The sequence below is a fragment of the Penicillium pulvis genome, assembly GCF_028828015.1.
Source record: "Penicillium pulvis strain IBT 33274 chromosome Unknown contig_1_segment0_segment0, whole genome shotgun sequence".
Lineage (NCBI taxonomy): Eukaryota > Fungi > Ascomycota > Eurotiomycetes > Eurotiales > Aspergillaceae > Penicillium > Penicillium pulvis.
This window is the reverse complement of record NW_026643074.1, coordinates 1,497,499-1,512,784: the sequence shown is the minus strand read 5'-3', so window position 1 is coordinate 1,512,784 and position 15,286 is coordinate 1,497,499. Positions and strand designations below refer to the sequence as shown.

Below are 15,286 nucleotides of genomic sequence, written 5' to 3'. Positions count from 1 at the left end.
CCGGAAGATGACTCTCACCCAGCCATATCTATTTATACGCGCTACCGCATCAGTCAACCCCGCATTATTACTCCGCAAAATCTTCGTAGTGAACACCAAGATACCGATATCCCCAGATATGTCCCGCATGACCACGCGGGGGCATGCCGCTCCGCTGGTAAGCCAAGATAATGCCAAGCACTCGGCCAAACCTGCCACTCCAATACCAGGGCACCGTATGAGGGATATCCCGCATAGCGTTCTTGGTAAACGGCTTAGCGCGGGGAGGACTAACACCGAAATCCTTTCGGGCTTGGCTGCTCTGGGAGATTGATGACCGGTTGGGCGAGACCTTCATCTCGGCGATGATCGGCCAATGATTCCATAATGATCAGGCAGGACGGAAATACAAAAACTGTGTCTGTGCAAGCCACAGACCCCATGTGCGCGGAAGTTGTCCGGGAATGTGGCTTGAAGAAGTCAAAGGTATTCGTGTGATGTGTGGTAGCGGTCTCGGGACGGGACCTCAGGGTAGATGAACGCATGGGTGCAGTGTAATCGTGTTTTATGGGTTATAAATGGGCGGAGGTGAAGTAATGTATACTCAGTCTCCAGGAAGGGCATTGATTGCTATATCAATGAGAATGTCATGCTGAAAAACCACTCGAGTGAAATCGATTTGTGGGAATAAGGAAAGGAGGTTAATGCCCGCCAAGAGAGTCGAAGGTCAAACCGCCCTTGGCGTGGGGAGATAGGCCCCAGGAAAGGCCAGTGGATCTGGATTCTCAACATTCGTGATGCCCATACAGCCACACGTGGAACTGAAAGTGTACTTAAAGCTGTAGAAACGAGTGGTATCATCAATCATTTCTCTGTTATAATGAGACCAAACAATATTAGAGCCAAACCCACAATCACTTGCACCACTCCGAAGATACCATCTCAGATCCTAGTTCAAAGGCCAATCCCCTAGTGTGATCTCTCATTACATTTGAGTCCCCTATGACGGAGACTCGATATTAGGCTTTATTAAATCATGCCGGGCAAGTCGGTCCGAGGAAGTCATTTGTGCTGAAAAGAGCGGTATCTCAAACAATGAACTATTTGTGGAAGACGACAAGGCATCAGAGCTAGTTTGAATTGGGGTAACAGCTCCCTTTATCAGTGCTCGCGATGGAACTGTAGACACGCTGAAACATTGTGCCGGCGGACGGACGCCTGAATTCATATTAGGTTTGTTGCAGGCAGTAGCGTTGATAATATTGTTGTTGTTAATGGTAACGGGAATCTTCGTAGTGGGTAGTTTACCTCCAGCACCTGAGCCTTCATGCGTAAGTTGGGGAGAAGAGGGAGCTGTGAGTGGACCGACGCGCTCGAACGATGGCGAGGGAGGCAGTGGTACCTCCTCGGGCGTAAGCTCTTTCTTTACCGGGACGATCATGTACCGGAGTCGCTTTGCGCATCAACATTTGCTTCGGCGAAATTTTCGACTTGGCTAATTGATCCTCAATTGGCTTACTCCATGTTTTTCCTGTCTTGTCCAGGTCCGTATTTTCCGGCCACTTTGGTTGCTGCACCAAAGGAAGATCGTCGAGCATGTTTTCTTTCTTGACAGCTTTGAGGACAGTAGGCACCGGACGAAGTATAGGGATCTCTTCCTTAACCTTTGGTGTGTACAAAAAAGTGACAGCTTCTTCAGGGGCGGTTTCTTCTTTGATTAGAGTGGCGTTATGGAGAGCCAACAATTTTTCAGCAGTGACCACTTCCAATTTGTAGTGTATTTTTTCTATCGCCTCTCTCCACTGAGGCTTGAGGAGACCACCTTCGCCATATGGCCTAGCCATTTCCATGAAAGTTGCCCAGCCACTTACGACCTGCTTGGCTAGTTCTGCACTTATTTCAAACCACTCTTTATGGCTTTTCCCACACCCTGGGGCTTTGCACATCCGCTCCCGGCGCCATTCCTTGATTAGTTCGTAATGTGTGAGGGTCTCGGCCCGCATAGCATTATGGATGGGGCTCGTATTGAAAAGTAGGTTTGGTGTATATCCACAAATTGACCAGCTTATCAGTCTATTAGAAACGGATTTGGCTGTCCAGCCGATCTTAACATGGCCTGGGGAGGAGATCCGATCAAATATATAGAGTCTGCCTATCTCGAAATCTCGGTCCACGAGAGGATCCAGCATTTTTCGGTACACACAATCGTCGGGAGAAGGATCGTTTATATGTGGGCGAAATTCCGATCGCAGTTTCTGAGGGGGAAACCATTGTAGTATTCGAAGGTTGTTTTCGAAGCCATTCATCTGGCGATTGCGGAGTTCGTGCCGTAGACTGGGTTGAAGGCTGCTAAACGGGGCTGCCAATACATTTGGAGGGGTCAAAGGGATCTTTGGGAAGTTATGCGAGGCCCCAACTATCGAGGATTTTTCAAAGGTGCGATATGACGTTGGGATTGATAATGAGTCGCAAGATGGAATGTCAGGGTCGGGAAACTGTTCGTCCTTCACCTGAGTACTTGAGGTTCCCGGCTCTTTTAAATTGTCGTTGTATTGCTTCCCTTGCCGTGCACATGACGCAAGCGCTTCATTATGGAATAATTTAGATGCTCGTAAATGAATTTCCCCAAACCACCGCTGAGCCAGCGGTGATAAAAGTTCCACGTCCTCTATACGATCCCGATGTTTAGCACGCGCACAGCAATTGCACACGGCGTACTCTGTAAGAGTCTCGATATTTAGAAGTCTTGTTGGAGCTTTCAAAATGGAATCTCGAAGAGATATCGCGCGTCGTTTGTCTTTTTCATCGCAATAATTTTTGCATCTTGCACCTTTCTGAGTGAAGAAAATGCACCGGCTTTGCTCTGAGGGGTCAAGCTCATGAAATGATATGAAGAAAGCAACACCAGGATTGTAAGACATCGCGAACAACAGTAATAGCCAAGTAAAATTCGACTATTCCGGACAAGAAGGGCGGTATAAAGGTATGTTGCTACGATTCAATATTTCTAAGGCAACGTTGATTGAGGGGTAGAATACTTGCGAAGTCAGTCTGAATTCCCTGCCAACGAGCAAGTCATGCGGTCGTTCTGGAAAAGATGATGAAGTATTCTTGGACAGCGCTTACTTGCAGCTTTGCTCAATCTCGATTGGCTGTATTTTGGCCACGCGCTAGAAGGAAAACACGACTTCCTTGGGTGTAATTGTCTTCGACTCCGACTGCAGTGCTCGAATTATAGCTTAGCTATTCAGCAAACTTGTATAGCTTTAGAAGTCGATGTTATCAAAGACAAATTGGGCGCAGAATGAACGAACGGGCGATTCTGGCACTCTAAATTCGAAAGGCCCCGTGACATGATCCTGACAGTCAACGTACGCCACGGTGACGACTTGATTTCCCATTTTCTATATGAGGACGCTTCGAAAGATTCATGAACTTGACATCTGCTGCTTGGTCCTTCTGGGGAATTCTCCTTGTGGGCCCTGCTTTTCGTCGAGGATCTACTCTAGGAGCATGGTCGTGTCCCCTGAGACCGATGGAGGCTCAAAGTGGGGGGTGGCCCGCACCCGCTCTCTCGTATCTCCAGTATCCCGACCCATGGCATCCGCACTTTAAACAGACACTTGTCGCTCTTCCGACGAGACCACGTTCGCATATGAAGTAGAATTTGAAGTGCAGTACTTCCCGCGGAGGATATTGATGGGCTACGCGGTCGAGAAAGGGCCGACCGTTGCTTTTACCTGACAGTGGATACATAAGAGACAGGGGGAGGGGGAAGCGGCCGCAGAAATTCCTATCACCTACGAAGCTGAACAACCCATGGGACCATGATTTGACTCCATATAAAGCTCCACATTATGCAACATCCTCACGACCCTCTTCGTTAATCCCGCCGTATCTCATCCTCGGTTTTCGCGCGTTCGCGGCCCACCCAGCATGCCTCGCTCATTTACTCCCAACACACAGCCCACTTACCTTTCGCTACAACCTCAAAAAGCCTCTCAACAAAATACCCTCTATCCCCCAGTTCAAAAATATACCAGAGACAGCTGCGCACAATCTATCGCCGATGGGGTATCTGACATGGTCCACCTTGGATGATAAGACAAAGATGACCTCGGCTAAGAAATCCGCACCATAACATATTTAGCCCAAGTACATGCGATGTCTTTGATAATCCTATTCCGGTATGTATGCGTCTTCAACTAATTCACATTCAAATTATTGTAGGAAACTATACTATATAGTCAACATCTCGAATTACGTAGTTGTGCTGAGCAAATTACCGTCCACGGATCTCTACAACCTTTGGAATGAGAAACATGTTGAAAATTAAGCCTGATACAATATTTGACATAACATCCTTAATTAGACTAACTTAACATATCTCATGGACCGTAAATTAATTCAACCCTTCGCATTGCATCTTTTGTTTCTCATGCAGTCGCTGGTATGAGTCCCATGTGGTGTTTGAATATCCGTTCATATCTCCAAATGATAGCCATAAGCGAACTCGTCATCAGCATCCTAAAGCTTGCGCGATTCCGGTAGAGCCCAGGTGTAAGCGACCTTGTCATCACTGTCTTCACGCTTGCGAGATTCCGGTAGAGCCCAGGTGTAGGCAACTTTGTCATCACTATCCTCACGCTTGCGAGATTCGGGTAAAGCCCAGGTATAGGCAACCTGATCGTCACTGTCTGCAGCTTCACGTACGGCTGGATCAAACGATTAGCAGGGAGGTTCTGAAAGGGCATCTGGAAAATCTTTACTTACCTTTGTCAACAGGCATAGCACTGGTGAGCATGGCACCTGCCAAGCAGGCGAAAATAGCAGTGGAGAACTTCATCTCGATGAAACGATCTATGAAAAAGTCCGATCTCAAAGCGTGTTTCTGTTGAAGTCGAATTACTTGAGTCTCAATTATGCAAAGGCAGGTGCGGACATGGATGTCTAAACTTTCCCGGAAAACCCCCAACTTAAGAGAGACAGATCTCTCACCCCTCCCACCCATCATGATGGTTTATTTTACTTTAGCGGGGCGGTATACTTGACCCACTAAGGATCCCGGGCAATATGATGTTCTGTAAAATAATGAGCTCGTATCGGGATATACTCCGTAGCAATGAATACGAAGGAAGGTGAAGTTGGGAATGATGAGCGCTAAATCATTAGTGGATACCGTACAAACCCCATTGTCTAAGAGGGGTGGCATACTTGACCCAATGAAGTACTCCGGAGATTTGTTGGTTCTGTGAATCAGCTCGCTTGCATGAATACCTGACGATGCGATCTGCAAGCCACGGAAGGCTCGCTATCGCTAATCTGATTCCCTTTTGGAGCCTATGCCATTTAGTGCTTTCAGCTTCCAAATCCCGGGTCGCCTAGATGCGGGGGCGAAACTCAACTATAGCCCTAAACGAAACTATGCACCGAGAAATTGGCCTTGAACGCGACCAAAAATAATTTTCTTACGTTCACTACAAGCGCTGAAGTATTCATTTACAGCTATGCTAAGTGCTGCAATGTCGTCTCTTATGGGCTATACCGATGCCCTCGACTCGGTTGGCGTCTTGTTGGAATATGAATTGGCCTTTGAAGCGAACTCTGTTTTTGTGATAATGGCTGTCAACCCACGCAAGGTGACAAACTGATTCGTTTTTGCCAGACACGACTAGTGCCGTGCGATTGCAACATCGCTTAAGCATGGGGCGTAAATATCACTATACACTTTCAATCAACCCGATAATACTAGCTCCGCTAGCACGCCACTCATCCTAGGGCTGATCTCTGTTAGCCTCTCGGAGAATAGTCGATAAGGCAAGGCGTCCTACCATTCCCCTCACCGAGTGGGGTATTTTTGGTCAGGATTTCCTTGGGGAACCACTTTTGACAGCAAATTTCGCCCCACATCGTATCAGTGGACCTAAAGCGGGATCTGCATCATGAATGACGATACCCAAATTTTAAATAAATGACGGTTTACATAGAGGCTCGGTCGGTAATTATGATGATGACACACGGCTGATAACCATCTTTGTAAACAATCCTGAAAATTAACTGCGTAGAAGTTATGCAATTCATACTGACATACCGATCCACTTCGGAATAGTATTCCGCTAGTTACCTATCCGATTATCTTCAAGGTAGTAGATGATTCCTTCCCAATCCCAACTATCAGCTCATCAATAGCAATCATGTCTTTTGAGAGTGCTCCAAAGTCCGATGAGCCGCTTATGAGCGGCGAAGATGGGTATCTCGAAACCCAAGCAGGCTACAAATCTTCTAAATCTCAGTCTAAGCGTTTATTTATCTGGAAAGCGATCTTCGGCATCTTTGCAGCCGTGGTGATCTTTGGATTGGGTGTAGCGACGGGCAATCACTTACCACCCAAGCGCCAGGGACTACTAGGTATGGACAACCAAAATTAATAGCCCATCATCTGCTAACATAGCTATGCAGCACCGGAGGGAAATGTCAAGTTATTCATGGAATACAATAGCACCTTTACTCTCCATCCGTCTCCCGAAAGCGATGCCGCTTGGGATTCACTATTCCCCAAAGGCAAGGGTTTTGTCCGGCATGACAAAATTGCACCTGAAACATCGGGACTGGTCGTCTACCACGGTCTTCACTGCCTGAATGCACTTCGTGGGGTTTACTATGCTTCCGTCGACGGTGTGAACACACGCGACATGGAGGATCATGCCCAAATGTCCCATATGACTGACCCACATCACGTCCGCCACTGCTTTGACTACCTGCGGCAGAGCTTGATGTGCTCGGCTGACACAAATTTGGAGCCTGTCACAAAAGAGTTGAAGGGTGTGACTGGGTGGGGATTTACAAGGACTTGTCGCGATCTGGATAGTGTGAAGGCATGGGCGGAGGAGAACTGGTCTAATGAGATTTGAAGATTGAATGGTTTAAAAGCTAGATGGCAGTGAAGATCCTATGCTTTAGTGGGTCGATTAGTGGCTAATCGTTTCAATCATCTTCCATTTCTGGTCTTTATTTTATATTCATCTAACTGTGTCAATTCACATCACACTTTTGGACCAACCAGAGCACCAGGCTCAAACGGGTCAACGGCCTGCTCGTTATTCCATGTCCGTAATTTCTCCCAATTGACACAGGTATGATACCCGGGCGCATCAACCGTCAGGTGCGCCTCATCAGGATTATTCGGATCAATCCACCGAAACCCACTAAGCGTTGGGTCCCCACGACACAAAATCGTCTCCCGCATGAGCTCAATACAATGATCAATATGCGCCTCCTCTTCTACCAAACGCTCCTCCGTGAAGTTGGCCAGGTAATGCCTCCGATAAATGTAATGTCGAATACGTTTCAAGCAGTGCATCTCGTGAAAAAGACCCATTTGTCCGACGTAGTATCCACCGTTCCCATTCAGATCTGTCATCTGTAAAGATGTCACGTTATAGTAGTCAAGATCCTCTTTCGTGACCCGGATGTTCGTGTGCTCAAACATGTAGTGCCATGCTTCTTCGAGTTCTGGGCGGGGTTTGCCAGCATATGGATTGTTGTGAATGCTCACCGGTAGCGTGCGAGATTCGTATTCGAGAGCGCCGGCGGAGTGGAGGGATGGGTATGGGGTTGCAAGAGACCAGTGTGTGAGTTTTGCTGGTTGTTGTGATGTAAGGAAGTGGTTAGGCTTCACAATGAGGAGGACATAAAGCAAGGCGAGGAGTATGTATGCGGACGTGAGGAATGCATAATGGAGCCTCAGCCATCTTTGTTGTCGCGAGCGTAAGGGAGGTATTGCTTCGTCTTGGAATGATTCTTCATCATCGTTTGAAGGCGCGAGATGGTACCTCTCCTCGTCTTTGGTCATGGTTTCATGGGGTGAAGGACGATTCAACGGCCCTTGACGAATGCAAGTATGCCATACGGGTCACATCCAAGGTGCCCATGGCATCTGAAGATATGGGTATATGACATTGATAATGTTGACGGTATCGTCCTTGTAAAACAGGCGGTCGAAATCCATAACAAAAATGACAGTACAGACGGGAATTTATGCCAAGTATACTTTAGACTAGTGGCCAAAGCGAATGTCACCACGGCTTCATGTATCGGTCCGTGTCTCCCAGATAGGAATTTCGTCGAAGGGTGAGAGCAGTAAGCGCCCCCGCAGGGTACATTGAGAATGACGGCGTCGCCAAGACCGTGAGCTCGCCCCGGTGGAGTTGGCACAGAAGAATACTGCAACCCTGCAGGGTGTTGGGCTAGCCTGAAGGATGCGCTAATGCGCCTAAGCGTGTTTATTGATTGATTGGTGCGCCCCAATTCGGATTCCGTCACGGGAGTGGCCGAAGCGAATATACACTAGCAAATCTACCGCCCCAGAGGGTCTCGAAGTATCTCAGCTGACGAAACTTGATCTCTTTGTCTCCCCCCCCCCCGCTCCATTGTGTGCTAAAAATCAATGATCGAACCTTACAACTCTTGAGATCACTTAAATCTTTTCCATTCCCACGGTCTAGTTCAACACAAACCCCACATTTCTTTTCGTTTTTTGCGCTATTTTTCTTTCATGCTGACCGTGGCCTTGGGCTCCCGGAGTGCATAGCAACGCAGCTTACCGACCTGGTTGCCCAACGGGCACATAGCGCAGCGGCAACCACTGTCGCCTGCGATTCGCGGGGCCGAGGCTAGAAAAGGAAAACCTGTTCTGATCAGCATGTACCGCCGGCAGTCGAATCTTTTAAAAGCGAATGGTAGAAGATGACAAGGTTTCTTTTTCTGCAGGATTAACTCCTGCATGCTCACTGCATAATCCACCAATCGCTCTGATATCTGCCAAACAATACACCAAAATAGGTTGGCCATTGAAAATAATGCCAGAAAGTACACTAGCGAAGAGTGACTATGGCTGCAATATGAAAGTACCATAATCGCATCGTCCAGATTGAGAACGCAAACCGTAGTAACCCGTAAATCTAATTCCTTTCATTCCTTGCACAAACTTCAGCCCCTCACATACCTCTACTTTGGCCCCCATATTTACGAAACTGATCCATGGATTTTTCCAGCCAAATAGCCTGCACATGCAAGTGGCGTTGATCGACTAAGACTATATACACAGACGCTCGAAGATATCGAATAAGCATACGGGGGCTGGAATTGACTGTTTATGACTTACCCGCAGGCCCTCCATCCTTCATCTGCAAAATCCCAAACATCACATCCACTTTCACCCCGTATTCGCGATCCGCGATCGGTCGGTTGAGATATGGGGTATACAAAGGGTGAGATGATAGCCTTAGGCTTCATCTTTGTTGTTCTGCCAACAATATTCGTCGGCCTGCGCATTTGGGCACGTTTTATCCGTCGCGCTGGGCTGGGTGCGGATGATTATACTATTTTAGTTGGATGGGTGAGTTGTGCGATCGCAAGTATCTGGCTTATAGAGCTGATTTATCGCAGGCTTTCACTCTCTCTGTCTGCACCGTACATTTGATCGCAGCCATTCATGGTCAATTGGGACAGCACCAAGCGATCTATCCAAATGGGGAGCCAATCTTGGATGATCCGCGTTTTATTATTTATGAAAAGGTTCGTCGGCGATCATCGATAGCAAGGGATATGTTTGAAACACGCGACTAACTTGACGCCGCGGTCGCGTCTAGTGTAAATTCTCCTTGCATATGTTATCAGTGCTTGGACTGGGATTCACTAAGATTTCTGTGATTCTACTCTATCGGCGCATTTTTCGAATGCCGATTTTCCAGCGCATATGTCTCGGCTACATCGTCGTCATTATCGCGTGGACTATTGCATTCTTTTTCGCCTGTCTGTTCCAGTGCACGCCGGTCACCCCTTTTGTCGAGGGTTTTTACGGAAATAAATGCACTAATGTTCTGGTTCTATACAACACGGTTAGTGGTACAGACGTTGCTCTCGATGTCTTGATCATCATCCTACCGATTCAGCCGGTCTTGTCCATCAAGATGAGTCTCCGACAACGGCTGGCAGTGCTGGGAATGTTTCTTTTGGGTTTGCTAGCGGTCGCATCCAGTATTGCGCGGCTCGTTTCCTTCGTGCAGTGCGATACCGTCTTGATCGAGCACTATAACGACGAGACATACTACACCTCCGGCGTGTTTGTCTGGACAGTGGTCGAGTTGGTCATGGCGGTGATTAGTGCTTGTCTACCCACGCTGCGCCCTTTGTTCATGCGCGGCAAGAAGAACGCTACTCCAGACTACCCTGAATATCCTCGTCAATACGGGTCCAGTTATGGGTCCGGTAAATCCGGTCGCCGGTCGGGGTACATGCTCAGTGTGGATACTCGCCAGGACGATTTTGATATGCCTGCGATGGCTTCACAGGATGCGCCAGGAGTGCAGATTCAGATTCAACGATCTTCAGTTGATGATCGGGAAGAGCCGACTGATGGCGTTATTCATGTACAACATAGTACGACATGGTCGGATCAGGATTTCCCTGCGCAGCCGAAACAGTCTGTTTAGATTCTTGTGTATACTTTTTTCATCCATAAATTGGCTATACGTTTAATGAAGTTTTGACGGTTCTTTGTTCATGGCGCAATAACTTTCTATACGAGATAAAGTTTGGTTCTCTTTGATGGATTTATCCATGGTTGCGTCTACATCGACTGTGGGGCGTATACTTCACGAAAGCCCCGCTCGCTTCTAAGGTCCAACTCAAAACAGTGTTAATCTAAGACGATCCTTCTCTCACTGTGCTTTGACACAACTCGCTTAACTTCCCCTTCTCGAAGCAAAACCGGAAAACGAAAATCGAGGGATTGGACCTTCGGGGTAATATAGAGTTTAATCTACCCTTGCATGCCACGCGAGATTACAAGGGGCGCACGACACGGAGGAATCCGATTGCCTGAATCCTCCAGAATACGAAGTAAAGGTACGCCATCTCGCGTGGTTTTTGATGCACACGGATTCGGATAGATTGACCTCGTGGCCTCGTGGCTTCCAAGGTCTGTTTTGCTTCCCCTGATCGTGGATTTCAAATCCGAACGCATTGAGGTGTTGCGACGCGAGCCAAGAGGTATATATTTCAGTCATTCTAGTAAGAAGTGCGATTTCCTTATCAAGGGCCGCCAACTATCTTTGACTGAAATTTGTAAAGCTTCATTATCTCTTTTTTTCCCCTCTTTTTCCGTCATGCCTTCCTTGGTTTCTGTGGTCGGGCTGGCCCTCGCAATAGTCCCGGTGATTGCCTCCCCAGCCAGGACCAGCTTCGAAAGCTGCTTGCGACCAAAGCTTTCAAAATCAGCAAAGCTGATAACTGCTCAATCGGATGTCATTGTTCCTCGATGGACTGAGTATAAAGAGTTCAGTACTGGCCACATTGTGAATGTATCTACTGAGGCAGACGTTCAAGCATCGGTAAGCGCCCCCATCCACTTACACGCGTTAATTCCGACGCACTTACTAAGTATTCAAACCTGCAGGTGCAATGCGCCAATCAAGCAGGCGTCCAGTTCTTCGCGCAGTCTGGCGGCAATGCTTGGGCGACGACCTGGAGTCTTGGAGAAAATGACGTGGTGATCAATCTTCGAAATATGAACAGTGTCGAGTTCAATATGGAGCGTACTCTTGTGAGAGTGGGGGGTGGTGCGACGGTCGCCGAATTGACGGACGCTGCGTACGCCAATAACGCGCAGGTCGTGACTGCCAATTGCAATTGTGTAGGCGCAATGGGCGCCACGATGGGTGCAGGATACAGTCGTATGATGGGTGAGCGTGGGTTCATGATCGACAATATCGTGTCTTTTCGCGTGGTTCTGGCATCCGGGGAGATCGTTGATGTATCGTCAAAATCCAATCCCGATCTGTGGTGGGCTATGCGTGGCGCCGGTGGGAACTTCGGCATTGTTGTTTCGTCTGTCATGAAGGCTTATCCCACGCCCGCGGCTCAAAATGGTGCCTGGGTCGGTAACCTGATTTTCAGCGAAGACAAGATTGAAAGTGTCGTCTCCGCTGTCAATAATTTGACTCTGACCTCTAAGATGGCCATCTTCTTCTACTTCGCTAATGGGGGTGCGCCCGACTATACTCCGATATTTATGGTTACTCCCTTCTACCTCAGCGGCGGAAACACGACTGCTGCTACTGCTGAAGCCCGCGCAGCCTTTGCGTCGATATTTAACTTGGAGCCTGAGGCAGATACCACAACATGGACACCTTATAATGAGGTCAACGCTGGCAGCGAGAGCTTCTGCGTCACGGGTAGTCGCAAGGTCAGCTACGGCGCGGCGCAAGGCCAACTAGACCCGACAACCTGGCGGACAATCTACACCGATTATACAAACTTCCTCACAGAAAATGGCGGAGACAACGTGGGTAGCTCGCTTGTTCTCATGGAAGCCTACAGCCTGCAATTTGCCGAGCAGAAGGGCGACTACAGCTCAGCTTACGCTTGGCGGTCTACAAATCGTTTCAATACGGTCGCCATTGCTTGGTATACGGACGAAAGTTTAGATGAGACCGCTAATCTATGGGCGAGTCAGGTTCGTGACGACTGGCGGGCAACTAGTGGATTAAAGTCAAACTCAACGTAAGTTTTCCACTTCCTTTGTCCTTTCTTGGCGCGGGCCGTATTTCTTACATACTTCCACCTTGCAGATACATTAACTTTGCTTTTGGTGACGAGTCACTAGAGGATATTTACGGTGATAATGTGCCCGTTCTCCAGGCTCTGAAGTCATACTATGACCCACAGAACAAATTTAATCAATTCTTTCCCCTGCTTTAACCGTGCGAAATTTGATGCTGGGCATGTTCAGTGGGTAAGCCCAGATCGAGCCGTCCGAAGACTGTGTGGCCCCTTCCGAAGACTGTGTGGCCCGAAGAACATCCTTGTATATTATTGACCAGTTTTATTGACAGTCGGATCTCCGGTGCTCGGAATTATCGGAGGTAGACCACGGCATGTACATACATCAATCTCACTGTTGCATTTTCTTTTTTTGGTTTTCGCCCCCAATTTTCGATGGTCTTTGCGCGGCTAGAAGATTACGAGACTCCACACAAAGTCTTTCAAAACAAAGAATGTTGGCCCCCAAAAGAGGGGTTGAGGGTACATCGTCAGCGGCACCGGGGTTTGCCCTGATCCGTCGTCCCCTCAGAGTCTTCCCGGTTTTCATACCTCTCTCAATCCACCCCGCACAGTGGACGCTTATGTAGGTGGCTAAGCAGCGCAAGTTATATTTTCTTTGTTGCGGGTGGTGGGGATGCTTCACGTGTTATGGTAAACGTGATACAACATGGTATCCGGTGATCAGCAGGTAAGTACTAGCTCTGTAGATCGCTGTCAACGCTTGTGTGGGTCTAATCCTGAAGTGGATATGTTGCCATCGTCCCACCTGGATTGAACATGTAAGCGAATCTGCAAACCCTGGCCATTTCCATTGCCCCTCATTCCCGAGCAAGGCCGCCCATCAATTGTAAGCTCCATCAGACTCCAAACTCCCCCTCTTGCTCCCGATGCGTTCCCTTCTACATGCTGTCCATATTTAACAAGTTGGTTCATCCTCCACAGTGGCATTCTAGATCCTGAAGATAAATCAACTTGTGGCGTTCTTAATAAAGTATTGGATAGATTATTCCCTCTTGATACCAGCATGACAGACGCAGCCGCCCACCTGACAGCTGTCGAGAGCTTTTCTAAGGACCACCCTGACATTAGATACATATCACCCTCCTCCGCAGAGTTCGGCACCGCCCGTGAAGTATGGAACGGCTCGCGCCGCGATCACCCACTTGCCATTGTCCAACCGCAATCACCAGCTGACGTCACAGCCGTGATCAAATTCACAAAGTCCAGCGGTATCCCCTTCACACTTCGCTCCGGTGGCCATAACCTGGAGGGTCTCTCTGTGGTGCAGGATGCCTTGCTTATCGATCTACGCGCTTTGAATTCGGTAACCGTATCGGAGGATCGGAAATCGGCAACTGTCGGCGGTGGTATCTTGCAAGGCGAGTTGGTAAATGAGCTCTGGGATCAGGGACTCGCTACTCCGACTGGAACCATTCCAACAGTGGGATACATTGGCTGGGCCTCCTATGGCGGCTACGGGCCTTTCTCATCGCATTGGGGTCTGGGTGTTGACCAGATCATTGGGGCAACAGTTGTCAATCCCGACGGGGAAATTATCAAGGCCGACGAGACAATTCTCGAGGGCATTCGGGGCGCGGGCGGCCTTTTTGGCGTGATTATTGATCTCACTATCAAGGTGTACCCTCTTACCTATGTAAATCTTCCCACGAATAATTGGAAATTTGATGACCCATACTGACCAGCTCTAGATTCTCTCCGGTCCCATCATCTTCGACTCGAGCGATATCGTCAAATCCTACACAGACTTCAACACAGCCTACCACAACCTCCTAGATACAGAAGGCCTCCCCCCACAGCTAACCCTCCAACGGGTCAGCTTCCAATCCCCTCGCGGTCTCGCCTTTGCCGCCCTCTTCTGCTGGAGCGGCACAGACCTCGAAGAAGGCAAACAATGGAGCGAAAAGATCGCCGCCCTAGGCCCAGCAAAGATGAATATGGTCAAACCCACCACGATCCCAGAATGGCTCGGCGGCGCAGGCGCACACGTTCCTAACAAGGTATACGGGTCCAGCTGGTCGATGAACCTATCCACGATCACAACCGCAGTCGCGGAAGCAATCGCTCGTAACCTCAGCATCCTACCCAATGATCCGGGTGCCATGTTTTCTCTCCACCAACTTCGTGGGCCGTCTGCCGCACCACAGGAACATGGTTCTGTCTTCGGGTCGAGAGAACCGCATTACATGCTTGAGATTCTTGCGTACGGCGGCACGCCTGAGAAGCAGGCCGAGTCCGTGGCTTGGGGGAAGAAAATGGCAGATGAGGTGGAGAAGGCCGCTGCCGGGAGTATGTTGCCTACGGCGTATGTGTCGCTTTACGGTTCGACTCACGCTGGCTCTACGGCGCGCTGGGTTGATAAGGTTTATGGGGAGAAGGCTGGGGCTCTGCGTGATATCAAGGCGAGTTTTGACCCGGAGAATCTTTTCAAATTGACCGTGCCGCTGTTGGAGTAGAAGGCAGACTGGAAGTAATATTCCCATTCAGTTGCTTGGGTTGAAGCCACAATGTCCTCGGAATAATGAATACCATGTGGTTACAATCCATTCGCTTAATGCATCGTATTATCTTTAAAGTCTCTTAATGTCCAGCAAAAGATAACAGTGAAATCAAGTGAGAATATCTTACCGATTGCAAGTCGGCAGATAGAGAGCACGGAAATTTCTTCCAACTCTTTGGGATC

General features: G+C 48.7%; 8 protein-coding genes across 8 annotated transcripts; 4 read left to right on the top strand and 4 right to left on the bottom strand.

Annotated features, from left to right (window-relative positions):
* Positions 1-67: 67 nt before the first annotated feature.
* Positions 68-337, bottom strand: N7503_003522 (uncharacterized protein; the record flags this gene model as incomplete). Its single annotated transcript, XM_057063069.1, has 1 exon — positions 68-337. One exon carries the CDS (start codon positions 335-337, stop codon positions 68-70), a length of 270 nt encoding a protein of 89 aa, XP_056923984.1.
* Positions 338-1,304: 967 nt separating this feature from the next.
* On the bottom strand, positions 1,305-1,982 carry N7503_003521 (GIY-YIG nuclease family protein; the record flags this gene model as incomplete). The annotated part of the gene is made up of 1 exon (XM_057063068.1): positions 1,305-1,982. The coding sequence occupies one exon, from the start codon at positions 1,980-1,982 to the stop codon at positions 1,305-1,307; it is 678 nt and encodes a 225-aa protein (XP_056923983.1).
* A 2,524-nt stretch (positions 1,983-4,506) lies between these two features.
* Positions 4,507-4,825, bottom strand: N7503_003520 (uncharacterized protein; the record flags this gene model as incomplete). Its single annotated transcript, XM_057063067.1, has 2 exons — positions 4,507-4,694; positions 4,753-4,825. 2 exons carry the CDS (start codon positions 4,823-4,825, stop codon positions 4,507-4,509), a joined length of 261 nt encoding a protein of 86 aa, XP_056923982.1.
* Positions 4,826-6,173: 1,348 nt separating this feature from the next.
* Positions 6,174-6,890, top strand: N7503_003519 (oxidase ustYa family protein; the record flags this gene model as incomplete). The annotated part of the gene is made up of 2 exons (XM_057063066.1): positions 6,174-6,387; positions 6,439-6,890. The coding sequence occupies 2 exons, from the start codon at positions 6,174-6,176 to the stop codon at positions 6,888-6,890; spliced, it is 666 nt and encodes a 221-aa protein (XP_056923981.1).
* Positions 6,891-7,021: 131 nt separating this feature from the next.
* On the bottom strand, positions 7,022-7,831 carry N7503_003518 (oxidase ustYa family protein; the record flags this gene model as incomplete). Its single annotated transcript, XM_057063065.1, has 1 exon — positions 7,022-7,831. One exon carries the CDS (start codon positions 7,829-7,831, stop codon positions 7,022-7,024), a length of 810 nt encoding a protein of 269 aa, XP_056923980.1.
* Positions 7,832-9,232: 1,401 nt separating this feature from the next.
* N7503_003517 (uncharacterized protein) lies at positions 9,233-10,472 on the top strand (the record flags this gene model as incomplete). Its single annotated transcript, XM_057063064.1, has 3 exons — positions 9,233-9,376; positions 9,427-9,555; positions 9,630-10,472. 3 exons carry the CDS (start codon positions 9,233-9,235, stop codon positions 10,470-10,472), a joined length of 1,116 nt encoding a protein of 371 aa, XP_056923979.1.
* A 675-nt stretch (positions 10,473-11,147) lies between these two features.
* On the top strand, positions 11,148-12,741 carry N7503_003516 (FAD-binding oxidoreductase; the record flags this gene model as incomplete). Its single annotated transcript, XM_057063063.1, has 3 exons — positions 11,148-11,372; positions 11,438-12,543; positions 12,612-12,741. The coding sequence occupies 3 exons, from the start codon at positions 11,148-11,150 to the stop codon at positions 12,739-12,741; spliced, it is 1,461 nt and encodes a 486-aa protein (XP_056923978.1).
* Positions 12,742-13,609: 868 nt separating this feature from the next.
* N7503_003515 (FAD-binding oxidoreductase) lies at positions 13,610-15,059 on the top strand (the record flags this gene model as incomplete). The annotated part of the gene is made up of 2 exons (XM_057063062.1): positions 13,610-14,239; positions 14,295-15,059. 2 exons carry the CDS (start codon positions 13,610-13,612, stop codon positions 15,057-15,059), a joined length of 1,395 nt encoding a protein of 464 aa, XP_056923977.1.
* Between the last annotated feature and the right edge of the window lie 227 nt (positions 15,060-15,286).